Genomic DNA, 21943 nt, shown 5'->3' with positions numbered 1-21943 from the left:
ATATAGTCCCACATAAAGACTTTTCGCCTGCCCATCATCTTTCATGACCAGGACTTGAAAGTTAACTTTATCTTCTTTTCTTCTCATGATGAATACAATGAATATCGAGTCATTCAAAGTTCAGCTTTTTCATAAAATACCACGTAATAAGGACCCTCTTAAAAGTGTAATTAACTTAAAAATGCGTTTACAGGTTAGATAGTTCGATGTATTCAACAATTTTGCGTTCTTCTCTTAGTGTTTCCGCCCTATGGTTTTTTATAGGTATTTTACTCACACCTATTTAAAAAAATGCAGAACGTCGTCTTTATCTGTACAGTAATCAAAACAAGAAAATGCAGGACGTCATCATCTATACAATAATCACACTTCGAAGATGATATTAACTTCAACAAGTGTTTCGTTTTGTTGGTAACTATGTGAACCGCTCTTTATCTGTAATTACTGACAGCTCTTTGGCATAAGCCCATATTTAAGAAACTAAGAGATATGAGGTATGTGTCTTTGGATAGCGCAGTACCAAGCTAGTTCTCATTACGTGACGTTGGCTATTCTTCTGTAGTCTTAACTGCAAGCCGCGAATAGCAATCACAGCGTCGGAAGCATATCTGAATGGGTGCGATACGTTATGCGTTCTTGACAAGCAGGTCAGAGCGTTCGTTACCCCTTATGCCGACGTGGCCCGGTGTCCAATGGATACAGATATGACTATAGCTATCAATAGACTGACAAAAGCCGTGCTAAGGAGGATGGGAATCTGCTTGCAGTTCAAAGCCGTACAGATCATGAAACCCACGCACCCACCCACCAATCGTGACCGAAAATTTGGGACAACTGTATCGTGGGAGAAAATATTCTAGTAATCTGAAACAGCGAATTTATGCTCGACAGTACACTTCCAGGTTTTTTACGCAAAAGCAGACGCTGCAGCAGTTTCTTTTTTCTGTCAATGTACAATCTCGTCGCATTCCTGCTGTGAAAGAGAAGTACTGCAGGTCTGTTGCCTTTGTCATTTCTTCCCTTGTGTTGTGACAAGCCGTCACAGTTTAGTCCCCACCGTCGCCGAGACTCGCTACTGGCTTGATTCGCTAACTCAATTAGCGCTGCAGCCAGAAAATGCTGGCCGGCGACTCGCGCTCAGGTCGGCAAGGTTGCGCTCCTCTGCTGCCAACAGCGGCGCGGAGAACGGTGGGCCCGCCGAGCGTGCCCGAGCGCGGGCGGAGTATACCGAAGGCGCCAACTGGCGGAACGGTGTCCTCACAACGCGAGAAGCGGCCAGTCTGCTGCCGGCCGCCGGTGAGGAAGTGTGTGTGGACTGCGCTGCTGCAGTCGCCGTGCCGCGCCGTGCGGAACACGTCGCGCATAGCGAAGCGAGGACAGTCGCCGTGTGCAACCGGCTGGAGACTCTTACTCACCGGAAGTGATGACGCATTACAGAACAAGCCGACGTGTACTACCACTGTCCGGACGTGACATCGTTTGTAGATCGTGACATTCGGTGGTCTTGTTACACAACGATACGTGTGCTGGCGGCAGCTCTTACGAACTTTGTAACATAGACAGCGAACTTTCGTGAGATCTAGGAGACTGATGTTGCGTGTTGTGTGATTTTTTTTTTTTTATTACCACCTAGACAGTTCCGTATTGTTCTTGTTCGGTTGTATTGTGCGTTGTGAAAGGTCAAGAACCATGCGACGTGGACAAATCTCGCAGGTTTTCCTGCTATTGTGCGTGTGTTGCTGGCTTGTTTTCGGGGAAGATTCCTTACAAGGTAAGTGTTGTCAGATGGTCCACTTTTTCTTCTTCTGCGGTGCGAGGCTTTTTTTGTGCGAGGCTTGAGTCTCGCCACACCTACGTCTGACAGGTTGCCTTACCTGGACAACCAAGGCGCCAACCGATCCGAGCCCTCAGGAATCCTTACTGCGTGTTCTTACTTTCGCTGCGACTTTATATGCCCTATTATTTTCAGAGAGTCGAGATTAAAATGAATTCGACTTGTGATCCGTTGGTAGAACTTGGCATCTTAATCACGTTTAAAAACCTTGGACAGTAATAAAATAATCCGATTATTTCAGCAGAAGCATTAAAACACTACTTAAAGGGGTGCCAAAATTTTGGAGATTTTTTACCCAATGGTATTTATTTTACAGAAATGAACAGTAGATAACGGAATTCTGAGATTCTTTGAACGTAAGGTGTTTTTTTTACTCTGTGCACCGATGATTCAGGAGTTCCGCTATAATCTTCGAATGACGGTGTCCCTCTTTTACCTGGAAGTAGTTGAGGAACGCATGTTTCACGACTACAGGCTTATCGGTCTTCTGAGTAGGATAACTCATTGGCTTTATCGGTTTTCAAGGTTCATCGCATGGCCCCGCCCATTATACCACGACAATTCTCCTACCAACCGTGTCCAAGGCTCGTATTATAATGCTCAGACTTACTATAAAAGCTAGGACCACGCTCCTTTATATTACGTATAGTAAAAGCGCCGAAGTACACCATCAGTGATTTTATAGATGTTTGACAAAGGTCTTTTACAGTGTAATACGGATGTAAGTTAGATACCGTCAGGAAAACGCCATGCGATCTCATAGAATTGTGACTACATATTTTACTCTTACCGCAGTATTGACGCTCTCACCTTATTGAAAATGGTGCCGTGTAAGTAAAGTATTAATATACCGAGCGCGACCTGTATTGTATATTATTTAGACAAACTGCTAATGAACCCCCAGACAAGTGTTCCATTGCGTTAATAACGGAAACAGATTCGTTTATTTGCTAGCATGTGACAATACAGTTAATTTACAGTGCGAGTAGTCAGGTCACCGGGATAGCGGCGAAAAAACAGTACTTTTTTCTGGGACGTAATCGCCATGTTTTGATTATGAAATTGGCGCGTTTTCCGCAAAAAGCGTTCTGCCAAATATATAAACAGTTACTTTCGAATTGTGTAAGACTGTTTGGTACGCACATTCCTTCCCAGAGGACTTTAATGTTGACATATTGCTGATTGTGTGTTTGACGTTAATCCGCGTCACGGTAGTTGTTAAGGTCACAAATGTCAAAAGCTGGTTCTTGTCTACTGGCCACCACAAAGTACCTCAATAGGGTAGAGGTAAAATAGGTTTGTTTGCAGTTTGCTCATACATCATTTAAGGCGAGACAGAAAGGGTAGCGTAAGGGGCTAAAGCCTCAGAGAGAGATTCACTTTTATTTGTGTGGAGGACACTGATTAGTTGTTTCTTTTTTTCATTAGTAACCATTGAGATTTTCTGCTGTTTTCTGAAAGCATTGCGGTGATGTGCAGGACGTCAGACCACAACTTGTTCGGAGGTAGCTAGTGGCAGCGGACAGGACTCGCCTTCGGCCGCTGCTGCCTGCCGTATTCTCCACAGCCGGCAGCGACGACCCACCGCGCTCGCGTTCGCCCGATGCGGGGTTGTTCTCGTGTGATTTACGTAGCGCCTCCTTTCTCGCGCCACGAATTGAAACAGCTGTCACGTCTGTGAATTGATCATTATGAAAAGTAGACCCGCCGCTCGGCGGGACTCAGTGGTAACGCACGCGGCCGCGATCTTTCGGTTTGAATCTCTTCTTCAGCTGTCAGTTAGTGTTATTTTTCTCGCCAGATAAGAGCGAATTCAGCTCATTACCCTGCATACGAACCAGACTGTTCAATCGCGTGGAAGATCAGGATCCAGTGAAATAAGTGGGCAACCTGTCCGTCGGCGGGCCGCCTTGTTTCGCATGGGCATAACTGCTGCTCTGCAACCACATTCCATTATGTTGCATACGTATTAAAGTATCTCCTTTTCGTTCGGACAATTATATCGCTTGGTTGCCGGTATAGACGAAAACGGTGTTAAATGCGGTGACGTTATTATGCACTGTCGTCACATTCCGCGTCACCTTAGTACAACAGACCGTACTCAAACTGGCGCCATTAAAGATCGCTCCAAAACCATCAGTTTTAATACGGTTTGATGTGCTGGAATTGACGTCAGCGCTTGAAAACAGCACTATAAATACATATGCAGGTAGGCTGGAGGTAGCTCTCGTCTCGTAGTAACGAATTTAGTGCATGTTCTACAGACTTAAGCCGGCCTTCAGGAGCTGGTTTGTAGCTTTAGCAATACTGGTCTGTTCGTGTCTTCCTCAGATTTTCTTTACTGCCAGTATAGCAATGTGATTTCAGAAGCATCAAACAACTCAGGGTTGAGGATTAGAAGATAAGTGGACGAATTTCTAGCACTCAGTATACGATAATACAGTGCGGCATTCGCGTTTAGTATTCTTTTCAGTACATGGCGAGTGCAGCACAGCTCGCAATGTTACGTGGTGCAAGAATTGTGCTTAGGCGAATTTTATGTCGTCATTTCTCCGCCCGTAAATTCGTCGCGTTTGTCTCCTGGTGGGAGACAATGGATGTCTGTAATAGTGTTGCGGTCCTCCTTGTGTTATCGAAATCTGTTTGTGCTTGTTTACTTTACAAATGGGAAATGAAGTTACTGATACCTAGAAACATGTATTAGCTGCTGTGTAGTTGGAAATGATTTGGTCTTGTTACAGGAACAATTTGCATTGTTGCGGCGACAAACTCTCGTCATTGACAAGACGTGAATCGACAAAGTTTTGAGCCTAATCTGAGTGTAGTTATTTTTTCAAATATTTTCGTACTAAAACTACATATACAAAACACATTGACGGAAATTACAGAAAGGGGGCACCGAAAACTACGATGATGAAGATTAATATGAGTTTGTCATTTTTCGAGACTTATTACGGAGCGAAGGTTGGGGGAGTTGACCATTGCCTATGAATTTTAACCATCCGACAATGTGGTAATGTTAACTGCGACGCTGCCTTTTTTTTTTGTGCCTTGCTATTCCAATAGTGATGCTCTGCCACAGGACAATAATTGCGTTCCTTTCGCAATATTTTATCAGAGGGGATAATTGTGTTCTCTTGCAACCCCTTCCAATTTCCTTTGCTGTGTTTTGGTATTTTGCCTTTAAAGGGCGAAACTGAAGGAAAGTTGCCATCGTTGGATAAGACTGCATCTGCGCCTCCTAATCGTAGTCACGTAACCAACGAACTTACAGGCGCGCGAGTGTTTATGTACATACTAATTTTCCTCAGAGGTTGCGAAATTTGTGTAAAAGTTTGTACCATCATTACACCCTTAAGTTTCATTGGGCATCGATAGTTTCTTCTGATTCAGTGGCAATAAAGTACGTCTATTGTGTTACACCTTTCGCGGTCCATTCCTGAGTGTTGATTTATGAACCTCACAACTCCACGTTAAAGGATGTTTTAAACGTACCATCTGACGTTGCCAGGTGTTTCCTGGAAGAATGCTCTGTTTATTCGCTTTTTTATTGTTGTGCGATGCACGATTTTATATGTACCGAGATGCACCAAATACTCGTCGTATATGTAATAGATTTTCTGCATTTGTATTTTTTTTTTATTTATGAGCTTTAGTGCGTCAAACATGGAACGAAAACAGGACTGTGATACAGATAAATGTGTTGTCGCAACCTTCAGTTCTCGCTGCCTTTCATTGCCTTTACCATCTCTAAATTAGGCGCCTTCACAACTAGCTAGGACCTTGAGCCACACTACAGGTCGGATTGTCAGTACAACGGAGATTGGAGGGATGCAACTACGACACTCCCGTAAGGAATTTGTCACAATTTTAGAAAGCATTCTTGCCTGGAGCGCAGCGATCGCTATAACATGTTAAAAATCAATAAAAAGTCTGGTATGCGTTTTGGATATTTTATTTTTTGGCAACCGGTTTCGGCGCTTTCCTCGGACCATCTTCAGGCTTACACCGTCGTTATTGCCTTCATTGCTGCTGGTGGCGGCAGTCGGAATGAGATCTATAGAAGTACGGTTGCCAACACATAAAAATACCTGAAAATTCACCTGATACTGTTGCTAGTGATTTTTACTAATTTAAGTATTTTGCAACCATGGCGTATTGTGGTTCTACGCAAACCAAACCTGTTAATACCTGCCTTCATCGGAGTTGGCTTCATCACATTCATAGGAATGGTATTTAGCCTGTCTCATATATCTTGTATGCCAGGTGAAGTAGTTCTGTCACGGTATGTTCTCTCGACGATGTCAGTATTTGAGGGAATATTGTCTACGCACATTTTACAGACAATATGTTTAACCCAAAGGCGTTCTTCGAATGCCACTCATAATGGGACCACAAGACAGTCGAATTTTTTCATATTTGTATGGCACGTGAAGCAAGAGTAGTTTGCTGCAACTCTGAAACTTCTCGAAAAAACCGACTTTGAAGTTTTCCGACCATCCGATTAATATTGTAAGGCGAGGTGTTTTTCTCGAGAGATCGTGTGCCTGCTTAGTGGAATGTTCGCCTACCACTTGTCTGGCAAGAGTTAGTCCTGCGAAATTTTTAAACAACGATACCTGTCCCGTGAGCGTTTCCGTGAAGCGTAAAATACGTAAGGATGAGAGAGAATTTAATTTGTGATGTTTAAAATTTAAGCATATTATGAAAGTTCAGTAATTAAGAAATTGTACAGTATTTGCAACATTTCATAAAAATAGGAGTTATGTATCTGTTAATTAGCGTATATTTGATGAATATTACATTTAAATGACGTAGGTACTCGGAATTGAACGGAAATAGGATCGAACAAAGCTCGAACCAGCGATTCTAATTCTCCAGCGCTACTGATCCCCCACCCCCCCACCCGTAACTTCACGGAATTAGTTGTAGAAAGTGCACCTCTGTTTGAAATCTGCGTCAGGAGAGACGCCTAGTGGCAGACGAGGATTCTACCTTAGCCAGTCGATGGAAATAGACCTCGCTTTCGCATGTTAAGAACGGTGGGAAGAGTATAGAGTCGATTTTCTCGAAAATGTTTTGAGATTTGTATCGAACTATTTCGGAAATTAATATTCCTAACTTCACGCACCATAAATTAAAAAAAAATTACAAAAAATCCCATTTCAGAGTGAACCACTGGGTGCTATCTTTTCCCGTAACATGACTGTTTCCTAATACTGCGCAACTGACGTGCAACGTTAAGTACACTTACAGGGAAGACGGGCACAGTCTTTAGGTGGTACCTGTCATTCCGGGAAGGCGTCCCTAGTTTGCGCAAGCCGTGACGTTGCCGTGAGTCAGGCAGCTGACTGACGCCCAGGAAGGCTGGCCGCATCCGGCCAGCGCGGAGCAGCCCCGGTACAACGCTGCAGCTAAGGCCGCAGGCAGGCGCCGCCGCCGCTTCCACAAAGTTTCCGGTGCTCCATTGTCCTCTCGCCGCCCGCCTCATAATAGCCATGCCGAAAACGTCAGCTTGCCTTTCGTAGTCTCAACTGCGCGGACGGCTAACAATCGAGCGGTTGCGCGGCTTAAACGCGCCTACAGTTGAGAGACTCCGCGACTCGTTCAACTGTCAGCTCTTCCCAGAAATCGGACACTAAAGGTACCTTCACATTGAAGACCCAACTTCCACAAAATAAAACATGCAACTCTTATATAGTTTGGCAAACTTGCAACTGTTGCAATTTCAACAATTTATAAATGTTGTGATCCGCTGCAAGATGCTGACAACATTTTCAGGCTTTAGTAAACACACGCATTCGGCATTTTTTTCGTACCTATGTTCTCAAGTCCTGAACACGTTAGTGTCATTTGAAGCTGTGTAATTCCACAATTTTCTTTTTCAGAGAAAGGGAGAGAACCCAAGAAGAACCGCAACAATATAAAGCATGAATTTGCAAACTACTCTTGAGAACTTCCGGCCGAAAATCATAGAGATTTAGTTAAGACATTTTACTACGTACCAAAAGGCTGTGTCAGATCCGATACGTCTTGTTTGTTTTCGTTTGCACAAGAAACAGCGCTAGTGTGTGTTATATATGAATCTGAGTTATAAGTAAAAACAGTTCTTTGCGCTAGTGTCGTATACGACACGGCCTTGTAACGCCTGTCCTGATAGCACACCTTGTAGGAGGAAGGTTAATTTTTCATCCGAATTGTTCACCTATTGTAAATAAAACTTTAATGCGTTCTAAAACATCCATTTGCAGCGTGGATATCAGCTGCCCGGGATCTACTTCTCCTTTTGATCTTTTTAGACGGCTGACGCATTCAACAAATACCATGCAGGTACAGATATTTCCGTTTGTATCGGTCTTTATAAGCGGAATTAGAAGCATCGAATAGAGGTGTCACTTAAGTTTCTAACGAAAGCTGAATCGTTACTTCTGTGCGCCACACGGGACCATAAGGTACAAACGCGAGACAAAGCTTCCCTCAAGTAGGTTTTCAGTCTGTTTCAAACCACTATTGGTAACAGTTGAAGACCAAGTCAAACTTCCAGTTGACAGCTGTCATTCGCAGGTTAGAGTCGGAGCGTAGCTTCTGGTTCGCTCATCAATAGTCACCTCAGGTAAAAACTTTACTCAAGAACTGTGCTTCTTATTACAAAGCACATATAACAAGTGTGTGTCATCTTTACTTTCACGCAGGCTTGTTTCGTTATCGAATAGTACCGAAACGTATCTTCTTCTGAATACGCAGTGCGACGGCTGCCGGTCCACATAGCTCTGATACTACAGTATAGCTAGTTTCATCGTATGTACAACTGTGCCATCTTCGAAAGTCTTCCAGCCACCTGTTTCTCTGACTTCCAGTGGACCTTCCGCACTATCATATCGGGTTGTAATAATTCTTACCTCTGGTCCGCTCGACATATATCCCGAGTATTACACCGTTTTCAGTTCAAAGATCCGTTGACACTTTAAAGTTCAATACTTAACGGAATAATTTTGGTAGAAAGGTAAAAACTTGACATACATGCTTCAAATGACATGGACTTTTATTTAAACCAAAAGAAAGTTCACATAATGATAAAAAGATGGCGCTTCGCAGGATACAAAAGCAATAATTAACATCACGATTTTTAGGAAACACGTTCTTTATAGTAAATGCTCAACATGACTCACTCAACTACGCCTTTGTAGCGTATCAGTCGGTACAGCTGTAAATTGCCATCGGATGTTGCCTTTCAGCATCTCTAATGAGGTCGGACGAGCGATGTAGACTTGGGACTTCGGATACCCCCGCAAGCAAACATCTGACAGGAGTTGGGACCTAAATCTCTGTCTCACTACTGCTCACTTTATACGCTATTATCATGCGGCGTCACTGACGTGTTGCTGCCCAGCATCATCTGTCGGCCTGTGTTTCGTTGTTTTTGTTTTAAATAAAACCTCATGTCATTCCAGACATTTCAGTTTTACCCCTCTGCCTACTTCATTCTGTGAATTAATGCATTTTCAAATGCTAATGGACTTTTGGGCCACCCTGCATATCAGTTCTTTTTTGTTTTTTCATCTGATGCACTTCCACGTAAACACTATCGATATGCATGATACACACAGGAATAGACCGTGCGAAAACATTTCAGATACCACATTTCAGTACCCTCGTTAGCTCCGAGGTCTGTGGAATACGTTGCTGCGAATCATTCTGTTTGTGAATTCGAGCTGAAGTGTGAGCTCATGAAGATTTTTCGCAGGTTATTTTCTAGCCTTTTCAATCCTGAATATTATCTCGCGCCTTGAGTTTCATTATTGGTCCAAAAGATATCTAATATTTGGAGAACCACTTACTTTCTTCTGTGTTGCCTTTTATTCTGAGATTTTGGATTTACTTTTCACAGAACGCTACGTTTTTCATCTTGGAAGTGTTAAGGATACCAAAATGGAAATTCCCTTTTCTCAGATTCTTTACAGAGAGAAACGTGCCTAGAAAATATTTTCCTTCATCTAAGCTAACCTAATTGTAAAGATATGCAAAAATAGTATTGCATTGACTGACTGTTCCATCAGTCCTGGGTAGAATATTTGAATCATTATGAATAAAAACCACACACAACACTAGTGTAATATTGTACCAGTGTTGTGTGTTTTCATTCATAACAAATAGTGTTATGACCACAAGACCAGATGTTATCGCATGTACATGAAATACCCGAAAACAAGTTCAGTAACAATTATTCCTATGAAATTATAATAAATGACGCATTTCAGGACCAGTGCATTGCCCTCCGGTGCAGATCTCAACCACAAAGTTTCTGTGCTGTTCATTTGAAATCAAAAATGACATAATAGAGAAGGGCGAATAAGAAATTTACCAGTGGAGACTTCCTAGTATAAGGGGTGACAAAATAACTTTGACGTAAGGCATTCCACATTGAGGGTCGTCAAGCTACAAATGAAAACAAAAAAAGCTTTTAAATTTTTCGACTAACTTATCTTGCATTCGAACTATTTTGTTTACCCTTCTAAGTACTTACAAGATTTTTAAGTGAAAAGGGTGGGTGTGTACGGCGTAGACTCACTTAGGAGTAAAGAATGTTACGCGATAAATCATGTTTTACTGATTACCAGTAGTTTTTAGCAAGTTGCAACTTTCTTTGCGAGTACAGTATAATTAGATTGCAATGTAACCTAGTTACATAGGTCGCTAATACCACAACAAACACTTGCTAAAAACTACTGGTAATCAGTAAAACTGATTACCAGTAGTAGGCTACATTGTTGATGAATAGGTCAGCCGACGACCTGTTAGTATTGGCTTTCAATTCCACATGTGTCATTAGCAGAATGTTATCAGGATGACAGTAATATTAGAATCCAGTCACGTTAAAAATGTCTTTAGTTTAGTCGTCACTAGGACGCGACTGTTAGTTACTGTTCTTAGGGGGTGAGGAATGTGATGACAGCTGCGTCATTTCGTCGATACCGCTCTGATTCAGTGTGAAAGTCGTCGGATTCCTTGCTCATCTCTCTTCCAGCTTGATAGCCTGTATGCAGGCGATTCATTAGCTAGCTGCTCGGTCGTGACCGTTCTTATCTATCGCTACATATTCGGAATAATGACGGCGAGGCCCACATAGATAAGCGGATGGCAGTGCATCGGGTAATGTGTCCGGATATTGTCGACACGTGTGTGTGTGTGTGTGTGTGTGTGTGTGTGTGTGTGTGTGTGTGTGTGTGTGTGTGTGTGTGTGTGTGTGTGTGTTGGGAGAGAAGGGGAGGGGGTGAAGACGGAAGTCATGAAACCGTAGTCTTCAGACGGTGCAGCGAATTCAATTTCATACAGTTATACATGGTAGCGTATTCATAGTGGTTGGAAACGCCATGGGCTTTGAGGCTCACGTTGCTGAGTAAGAAATCTCTAAGAGCGCTTAAATATTCTCATGTCAGTAAGGTAATATAAATAGTGCGCGATGGTAACACCTTGCTTCCGAATTTTTCGAGTTAGCACCGGTAAATTTTGAAAACCAGACGACTCTTGGACTAAGAAAGACGAAAGGAGAATACAGTCGGCTTAAATGAAATTTGTAAGAAAACTTAAAAGGTGTATCGTGTGAGGTCAAATACAAAACTGTATTGTAAGAGAACAAAATGTATCGTATAAAATGAAAGCAACATATGTTCAGTAAGGGTAAAGACATTAGTTAAACAAGTAGTCAGTTAAAATCCGTTACGAAAAAGAGTTGGGCGACTGAGAAAAAATGTAATCAGTGAAGACGGAACAGGATTTAGGTCTGCTTCAGTATCGGAGACATGCGTATCGAAGGTGATACGATGAGACGATAATTTTTTTAACCAGGATCGCCAAGTCAATTGCTGGTTGCCGGCAAGATTCCGTTCGCCATGGCATCGCCACGTTTCTTCTCCAGTTGTCGTCCACGTAAGACTCTAGTTACCTCGATGTGACACGGTTCATAGCTCTATCCTTTCCTTGGTTTAAGCAACACCGACTCAAAGGAAGGCCTCCGCGCTTGTTGGTGACGTCAGCTAGGCACGGCGAACGCCAGGTCTGTTGCAGGCAGAAACGCCTTGGCGTGCTTATCACTATAAATCTCTTATTTTTGGACAAAATGTTATGTATTATTTTGGATTCTGCAGTTTTATTTAGAGGAAAGATTTTCTTACTATCGTAAAGCTACAAATGAAGATCATAGTTCTGTATTACTGAATCTTGTCGAATCGAAAGTAGGTCAATATGAGAAGATGCTTCGCCCCATTGCAAGCTTCGGAAATTTTACATTCAAGTAACTATATTTACTTCATTTTGTTATCGAAACTTACCCCAACCCCCTTACAATTAACTCGTTTGTTTTATTTATTTTAGTTTCACATCGTCACCGGAAATGTCAACTAATTTACATGTGTAAATGTCCAACTGTTGCCAGTCATTAGATTACAGTCGTTTTCAACGAAAGGAATTCCAAACAGGAAACAAAATAGCTTCATACATCGAAAATACTGCTGAGTTCAAACTTTTTTAAACATGCACATTAGAAAAAATAAATATTCCCCTCTTGCAACTGGAAGGAAAAACTTTATAAGATAAACAAATTTTATTTGATAAAACAAGTATCTCTCTTTTGCCTCTTCTTCTGTCCCCCACCCCCTCCCCCAACGTGTACAATCGCAACATATTTCATTAACATTCAGTGCTCCTCACCTCATAGTCAACCAAGATACTTAAAGAAGAGCACCAATATGTTCACTATTTCTTGTAAAAGCAACCCAGTACAAACGTAAGTTCCTCAGATTTCCAAATAAGGTAAAGAAGCACGAATTCTGTTGCTGCTAGACCATGAAGTTGTTTTTGTATGTCAATCCTTAAAACAGGTGGACATTTAAGTTCAGGAGTACACTATTTGTTAAGAAGTGTAGTGAATTGCACAATTAATTGATTGCAGAAATCTCGCAGAACAATGTGTGTTGGTCTACTACCGCCAATAGTTTCACATTTTCCTGTGTCAGAGGGAGACACCACCATTACCGAGTATGCCTGCAACAGACCTGGTGTTCGCCGTGCCTAGTTGACGTGACGTCACGAACAAGCGCCGAGGCCTTCCTCTGAGTCGGTGTTGGTTTAAGTCACGTTAGAACCAACTAGCAGTCGTTGGAGCTACACACTTGTTTACATTTGCTGGGTTTGACCAGTTATTCAGAAAGGAACAACAGAATATAAAAGTTTGGCATTACATTTGCATGACATTCAGTTCACGTACCTTGCCCCCTCCTCCCCTCCCTCGCCTAGTCGCCTTTTAACACCCTCTCTGCACCGAGCTCCTCCATCATCCCCATCAGTTTGTCCCAGGCGATTCTGATATGGCACGTTCCTTCAGTTCACATCTGTGCTCGCTTGCTCTCCGAGAATAGCACTGCAAGCTTCTGTGATGTAAGAATTTGTGCAGGCTTTTCCGAATGAGTCGGCGCGTTTCCCTGTAAGCTACTTCCTTTCCGTGTTGTTTAGCGCTGCGACTTCCTGTCCGCCGCGACGTGGGCAGCGCGCTAAGCGCCTCCAGCGGCGCAGCGGAATACTAACACCAGTCGGCGCCGCGCTTTTTGTTCTGCGAATGTAAATTTTTTTCGAGTCTCGCCCCGTGATGAATGGCACTCGGCGCCCTTAACAACGGCGGCGTGGCCGTAATTTTTCCACCTCGTCCTGGGGGTGGACTTAGCTGCAGAAAATATTTATGTACTTTAATAATAAGGGCGGCTTTTATGAGCAGCGAGCTCCTCCCGTCTCTCTGCTGTCGCTTTCCTAAACACAAAGCGGGATATCCCTGGAAGGGGAGGTTAGGTGTCGGCTCATTATTTCCGACAAGTGGAACGACCTCGAGGGCCCTTCAAACTTACTCGAAAACCCCTCTTAATCTCCTAACCAGGCTTCCTCCGTACCGTAACAGCACTTCCTCCATACTTCATTGTTGACGCAGCACATGACGGCAGGTAACGTTCTCCAAGCATTTGCCGGACTCAAGCCCTTCAGTTGGACTGCCGCAGAGTACAGCGTGACTCATCCTTCCAAATCATTCGTCTCCACTCATCCACTGTGCACTGGCGTCGCTCCGTACGCCACCGCAAGCGTCGATTAGCGTTGACGACAGGAATGTGGGAGAGTTAAGAGGAGCTTTACTACTATACCCTATTTTTGTTAACCTCTTACGGACAGTCATTGTGCAGGCTTGACTGCTAGTGGCTCTTCGGAATTCACGAGTGACTTTTTCCACTGGCTTCCATGTGATTGCAACCATCATCCTTTTTGCTCAACGGCCTCTGTCGAAGTTTAGCGAGCATTGCGTCTCTAAAGTCCTTCTGACCGACCCACTCTGCTGTTACAGTTTGTGTACTGATAACACTCCCCGACTTCTTTTTATACTTTCGGATACGCCTCTCGTGACATCTACTGGTAAGTTCCGCATTGTATAGGGGTGTTCGGATATTGTTGTTCAGGTTGTGTACTCGCACAAGGGTAACGCTCTTGAGACGTTACCATTTTGCGAACATAAGAAGCAGAGATAAGAGTATTCTTCTGCGACATCGTAAACACGCAACTCAAAGCTAACCCAAAGAAAATGTGTGTGCATGGATTGCGTCAGGTTGCCAGGTATCTTACATTGTTTTTGCTCGTTTTCCAGAACTCGCTTACGTCGTGCATCGCTTTTTCGGAGCTGCTGGCAAATCTGCATTCCGCAAGCTGCCGCTCGATCTGTAACGGAGAGTGTATTGCCATCTCCATTGTGCTGTAGGTACCGTTGTAAGGAAAGCCGTGAAACTGCTTCGTCTGGCAGTGGAGCACGAAATACCGATGGAAGTTGATGGTTGTCGCCGGCCGTGTCGGCAGCCCCTCTAGCTGCGCTGCTGGGAACATGGGTAGGCGAGTTGGCATAGGCCGCCGTGCCGCTGGCGGGCCACCCAATTTCCTGGCCGCACAGCCAGAAACTTGCACACAGAGACGTTGCCGCCGGCAGCTAATGGCACTCGCAGCGAAAGTGCTCCAGTACCACTAAATAATTTATCCTCGCACAATGCCGCGCCGGCAGATTCTCTGCTCTTAAACTGCCGTAGGAGCCTTTCGTGGACTGAGGCACTCCTTCGTGAGCGCGCGCTCCCGTACAACTAGAAACAGGTGCAATTTCCACTAACGATCTGGGAATGGAATTCGTATATATGAAAGCTGTATAAGTTGATGGATCTGAGAGCTGCCAACCTAACAAAAAAAAGTAAAACATAGTCCTCATACATCGCTCATATTAGTCTTTCACATTGTAACAGTCCCTTCTCATTCTAAGTGCATAGATCACAGAAAGATTAGTATTGTGTAGAGTTGTAAAACTTGCGCAGGCTAGCGTACACCATCATAAGTAAGCGTAGAGCACGATAGCTTTCCTGCTAGTAGCTGTGGTCGTACCTGAGTTACCAGTATGTTACGTGTGTTGCATACCTATCGGGCCTTGCCTCAGAACGCATCAAATGTGATCTGTGTTTCACTAGATTCCCATAAAAACCGGAAGCGGTGAGCCGTCTAGAAACTGAGCGTGCATATACAGTGTGTTCGAAAAAGAACTCCATAGATTTAATGTGTCCTATAATCTGTACAAAGTGACACACACTATTCTAGTTTGTGGTGTTTGATTCATCAACTCTCCAAGTTTGGCTCCGCTGCAGTTGGCAGGTCTGCTTGAGCTTGAGACGGTATCAGTGCTTTTTTTCCCCTCTGTTCAGTCCAGGTGTGCGTGCAGATCAACTCGGCAACCTCGGCCAATACGAAGCCCAGACTTAACCTCACTGGACTTTTTCTTTTGGAGCTACATAAAAAATGTAGCGTAGAGTGAAAAAAATCAGACATCAGTCGTTTACGGGAAACAATCGTCGCTGCAGTTGGGACAGTTAAACCTTAAATATTGGCGAGTACTTGGCGAAATGTGGAATGCCATCTCGACGTGTGAAAGGCAACAGATGGATCCCATGTTGAAGTCTATCAACATTAAATAAAATTTCAAGGAATTCTTTCGTGATACGTACTCAATGATGCAATTTTTCATTAATTTCTTCATTAAATTCATACTTAAAATTAGGGAGTTTTTTCAAACACCCATTATAATGGACTGCGTGACTTACGTAACATTTTTGTTTATCTTCCTTCGTGGAACATAAATAAAACCGTATTTATAGCAAAATTAGCCTTTTGCTGTTAGATGAGACTGTCTATTTATAGTTAAGGTTTTATTTGAAAATTGATTTGCCATGTGAAACACAGGGTGTTGTAATAAAAATAAAGAAAATAATAAACATACATTAAATAGCGCCATGAAACGCAATTCTGCCAGCAAAAACCGCAAAACAGATATCAAACGTGGCTTCAATACTACGTCGAACATAAAACTTGTTTCTGTTATTCATAAACCGCTTCTGCATATATCGTTGTGACAGGAAACCCTTGCATTTTGTCGTGATGAAGAACGTCAGTAGCCGGCCGGTGTGGCGGAGCAGTTATAAACGCTTATGTCTGGAACCGCGCGACCGGTACGGTCGCAGATCCGAATCCTGCCTCGGACATCGATGTGTGTGAGGTCCTTAGTTTAGGTGGGTTTAAGTGGTTCAAAGTTCTAGGGGACTGATGACCTCAGATATGAAGTCCCATAGTACTCAGAGCCATCTGAGCCAAGAACATCAGTGTATAAAATACAAAATGGACTATCACTGAAGGACATGCGGTTCTAATTATATGCAAAACAAACAACAAACCAGTAGTCTCTTCCCAGTTTCGTTCTTACACTCATTTATGTTTCTTTTCCTCCCAATACTAACCGTAATCCTACCATTTGCTACTTCAGTTATGTTGTCTACCAAAACTACCGAGCCGTAGGTGGCTGGAGCCCAAATCTAGTACTATGTAGCAGTTGAATTTTGAGGACTCTTCGGTTGATTAGCTATAGATGCACCGCGATAAAACTAGACTTGCGTTTTATAAATAATTTTCGTCACAAAATTCAACATGTGCCGTCAAACTGCGTAAAAGACAAGCAACTTAACGGTAAAGAAGAGGTAAACACCACTCGGACCTGTTCCGACTGACCCGATTGCTGTGTACGAGGCAGTACGTGGAGCGATCTGTGATCGTGGGACGTGTGATGAACGTGTCGCTAATCCCTCCAGCCGATATTGCCGCTGATTCTTTATTAAATCAACGCCTCAGTTGGCCCAGTAAGGGTTGAGTGCACTCCGTAACAGGCCTTCGAAGCTGAGAAAAATTTGAGGTGCTGGGAACCGAATCCGGGTCCTCAGCACCGAAGGCAACGACGCCGATGATTTGGCTACGGAGACTTGTGAAACTACTTTCCTACGGATACAGAGCGTAATTCTAATATTAACCACCTCAATAGCAGTGAGCGGTACTTTACGCCCACGCTTTGAAAATATTGTTGTTTACATTTTGCAATTTTGGAATAATATTGTTTGTAATGTTCATCTACCAGATTCCATATGTTCTAATTTTTTTCCCAGTAAAACTTATACCTAAAATTTAAGTCTTGATATCAGATGTAATTTTCTCCACTGAGTGTCATATTCGACATTTTCAGGTTCCAGACTTTACTTAAGTACCGGTATTTCTTTGAAAAGTATTTTGCGAGCAAAAATCTACAATAATCAACGAAATTTGCGTTTGTTAATTTTTTGTGAGGCTCATAAATGACTCCACGTAATTGAAAGTGCGTTGATATTGCTAAGGGTGTGCTAAAACAAACTTTCGGCTTCTTACACCTCTGTAAAAGTTTGTTGTTAATATAAGACAAAAGCGTCTAAGAAGTCATAAATTTTTTACGGTGTCAATAAAGTAATAAAATACCCTTGCCCACCCTTCCATTTGTAATGCGTGTTGTGGGAAATGTGTTGCTGTTGCTAGGGTTAACGCAACAGTCAGAGAAAGTTCACAAGAGATCTCGAATAGAGCTGGCTTTACATCGTTGACGCAGCAATCTACTTCCTAAAGTCTTCATACAAATGAATATCCTTTTCCTGTGCTGTAGTACAGTGGTAAAGATTAAACTACGTATTCTAGCATCGAAAACTACACCTTCTGAAACTTCCTCGAGAGTACTTCTGGTAGGAATCTGTCCTCTCATTTTCTTCCGTTCTTGAATGGTGCACTTCCTTATGTGTGTGTTGTGAGGGAAATAAAATGACAGTCTTTTCTTTGAACGTAGGCTCTCGGAATCTGAACGGCAACCTTCTCCATGACACACAGCTTCTCGTGTAGCGACTGCCTTTGCAGTTCGTTGAGCAGTTATATAATGCTCTCGCGCGGACCAAGTGAGCCCGTGACGAAACGTGCCGCTCTGTGATGTATCTTCTGTATCTTGCTAACCGCTGTGTAAAAGACACAAATTTTTCGGAGTGATCAGGCAGCTGAGGTTGAAGGACTTACTGCATAAAAAAGAGTTATACAAATAATATACCATTGATAAGCTGTAGTTTCGTAGCAGGCTTCTTCAAGGAAATGGGTATTTATGCAGAATATCGAAACCTTCAGTCAGTACTGTACATGAAGGAGAGGACGGTAAGAGTGTCTTCAAATAAAGCACCAGTGATTGGAAGTACTTCAGGTGTTGTGAAGAGTTAAATGAGGAGTGTCTCCGAAACGTTTGCTTTAAACTACGTATGTTTCTTGACAGATTTCTGCTAGTGGCGCTACATGTAACGTACACTTTTCACGTTAGGTGCATTGTGCTGCCAGGTTCTCCATATCAGCGACCTCAGTAGTCATTAGACATCGCGAAAGAGCAGAATGGGGCGCTCCGCGGAAGTCACGGACTTCGAACGTGGTCAGGTGATTCGGTGTCACTTGTCATGCGTCTGTACGCGAAATTTCCACATTCCTAAACATCCCTAGGTCCACTGTTTCCGTTGTAATAGTGAAGTGGGAACGTGAAGGGACACGTACAGCTCAAAAGCATACGGGCGGACCTCGTCTGTTGACCAACAGACAGCCGACAGCTGAAGACGGTCGTAATGTGTAATAGGCAGACATCTATCCAGACCGTCACACAGGAATTCCGAACTGCATCAGGATCCACTGAAAGTACTATGACAGTTTGGCGGGAGGTGAGAAAACATGGATTTCATGGTCGAGCGGCTGCTCAGAAGCCACAAATCACGCCGGTAAGTGCGAAACGACGCCTCGCTTAGTGTAACGTGCATCAACATTGGACGATTGAGCAGTGGATAAATGTTACGTGGAGTCACAAATCACGATACACAATGTGGCGATCCGATGGCAGGGTGTGGGTATGGCAAATGTCCGGTGAATGTCATCTGCCAGCGTGTGTAGTGCCAACAGTAAAATTCGGAGGCGGCGGTATTATGGTGTGGTCGTGTTTTACGTGGAGGGGGCTTGCACCCCTTGTTATGCGTGGCACTATCACAGCACGGGCCTACAGTGATGTTTTAAGCACCTTCTTGCTTCCCAGTGTTGAAGAGAAATTTGCATCTTTCAACACGGTCGAGCACCTGTTCCCAATGCACGGCCTGTGATGGAGTATTTACACAACAGTAACATCTCTGTAATGGACTGGCCTACACAGTCCTGACCTGAATCCTATAGAACATCTTTGGGATGTTTTGGAACGCCGACTTGGCGCCTCGCCTCGCTGACAGACATCGATACCTCTTCTCAGTGCAACACTCCGTTTTTAGCGTCTGATTGAACATACCCCTGCAAGAGTGGAAGCTGTCATCGAGGCCAATACCATATCGAATTCCAGGATTACTGATGGAGGGTGCCACGAACTTGTAAGTCGTTTTCAGCCAGGTGACCAGATACTTTTGATCACGTAGTGTACTTGTGATGGAGCTCGCAGCGGACATGATAAACATGTTGCGTGGCTGTTACTAAAGCAAGAGTCAGTACCGCAAACGCCTTTTAACAGGCAAGTATATACTGATTTTAATACTGCTTGGTCTTGATTCTGTACCTGTGAAGCAACTCTCTCCAATTTAATTTCGGTATTATTACGTTTAGTCTCGTCCAAGACTCTTGGCTTCTCCCTCACCACAGAATCATCGTAACATTTTGTACATGGGTGGGTAAATGAATGGGCTACTGTCAGCTTTCACTGACTGAATTAGCGGCGTTGAAATTGCACCAAACGTAATAGTGAATTTCATAATGCCGTAACGTAAATTACTTCAAGCGGTCTGTGTAAAATTAAAACTAATAATAAACATATTTAGTTTCTGCCTGAGGGAAGGGTTATTAAAATTACATATGATTTAATAAACGCTCAAAGAGGCTAGTGCCTGTGTGTACCGGTAATTGGACAGATCGTGAGAAAGGGTTGTGAACACTGTTTTGGCGGGCACGATCCGCGAAGCACCTACCTGTGCTGTAGCCCTTCGAACAAGGCCCACGTTTAAAAAGGGACTGGCGTAATCAGCTGCCTATTGCTGCTGCAACACGGAAGCACACTGAACATACGAACAGAGCAGGAAATTACGTGAAAGTAGTAACCTCTTGAGAAGCAGCGCCAGCGTGAATTTCACAGGGGAGCCGTCTGATTTTTTGTTTTTGCGCGTATGTGCTGGTATCCGCTCTGAGAGAGTGTGTAGCAGGCCTTCTGGCCTCGACAAATGGGTCGACATTGCTGGTATTGAGAAACATTCACAATTTTTCTCAGTGTAACAAGCACTCAACACACAACTTCCATTTTACTCAGTGGCACGATGTTTGAATTAAGCTGTTAATATACTCAATTCGATGTGATTGGATTACAGTGGGGTTCAGCGAAGGCATTGTTTGTTTGACGCAGAAACATTCATTGCTGTCATGATCATAAACTGCGTTTAAAGCCTGGTCTTCACGTAACGCTTGTCAGTCTGGCATGATAATGCCAGATTTGTCAACTACAACGTTACGCGTGGATGGAACTTTGTCATGAAAGAACTGAGTGAAGTTTAACCAAGTCGCTAAAGACTGATGTGCTTGAGGTTTGTGTGCATGCAAGACTGCCGACAAGTCGGTGCATGAACAGGCACGTCACTCTTACCGCTCAAACTAAGCTCTGCTTCCAGTCTACTCTTGGTGACACTAGATTCCAATTGTCATTTTGTTGCGTGCACTGGACTCGAGAATTTGTCACGGAATTCAGAGAGTGCTAACAAAGTCTGACTTGGCTCTGGCAAGTAAAATCTAAGGATAATAGCAACCGAGACAAGAACCAGACATACGCTGAGATAGTTAACCAGTACGAGGAACTGATTCGTGAAGCAACAAAATAGTTGGTCCCCCAAAAAGAGCAACTCGTTTAGAACAGCTTACAGCAAAGAGAGTGTGAAAATAAAAGCGTCCATAAGATATGTATCTGAATCGAAAGAAATATATAAACCTTCTTTGTGATACACACAAATGTACTTTCCTTCTTAAATGTGGAAGATGACGGACATGCATAAGAGATTCTGAAAGGGAGTGAAGTATTACAAACCACTTGCAATTTTCGTGACCAACAACCATCATTTATTGCGCCCCTAGTACTAAATTAAATCGACGTCCTTGTCGCTCCTGCCAATTGCTAAAATCCTTGACGTTGCGGCGAGTCTCTCGTGGGGGCTTCTTTCATTTTCTGCGGTTGCAAACGTGCATACGTAGGCAATTGAGCAACTCAACTGGTTCCTGCTTTAGTTCTCTGAGAACATTCACATGGGACCGTGTCCCTTTCTTCAGTAACCAATACCAGGACCATCGTAAAGACTTATTTTTTTATTTATTTTTTTCAATTTAAGAGCACATAGTGCAACCGTCGTCACTAACACCTCTTCCACGATAACTGTTTCGGAACGACCGAGCAAAACACTGAGCGAATGTTTGAATAAGGTAGCTGTGCGATGTGTGTCAGTTTTGTCTTCAGCCTTGCATGATCGTTCGAGATGGACAACAAAACGTTACCTGCAGACCAGACTTCATCAAAAAACTGCTTTATATTTCACTACGCCACGGTAATCTGTTTCACTATATAGCTCCATTTTATAAAGGGCGTTAAAAAAACGAACTGGAGGCATAGTTACAGGAACCAGT

The 21943-nt window shown here is 43.3% G+C and overlaps 1 protein-coding gene across 2 annotated transcripts in view; it reads left to right on the top strand.

Moving 5' to 3' along the window:
* Positions 1-1259: 1259 nt before the first annotated feature.
* LOC126358824 (DE-cadherin) overlaps positions 1260-21943 on the top strand; it is a 564715-nt gene continuing 544031 nt past the window's right edge. The window contains exon 1 of one of the 2 annotated variants that reach the window (XM_050007583.1): positions 1260-1771. In XM_050007583.1, coding sequence (XP_049863540.1) covers positions 1690-1771 — 82 coding nt within the window. In that variant the 5' untranslated portion in view covers positions 1260-1689. The remainder of the gene's footprint in view (positions 1772-21943) is intronic. The other variant, XM_050007582.1, reaches the window with a different exon arrangement.

This window comes from Schistocerca gregaria, chromosome 1 (genome assembly GCF_023897955.1).
Source record: "Schistocerca gregaria isolate iqSchGreg1 chromosome 1, iqSchGreg1.2, whole genome shotgun sequence".
Classification (NCBI taxonomy): domain Eukaryota; kingdom Metazoa; phylum Arthropoda; class Insecta; order Orthoptera; family Acrididae; genus Schistocerca; species Schistocerca gregaria.
This window is presented reverse-complemented; position numbering and strand designations above follow the sequence as displayed.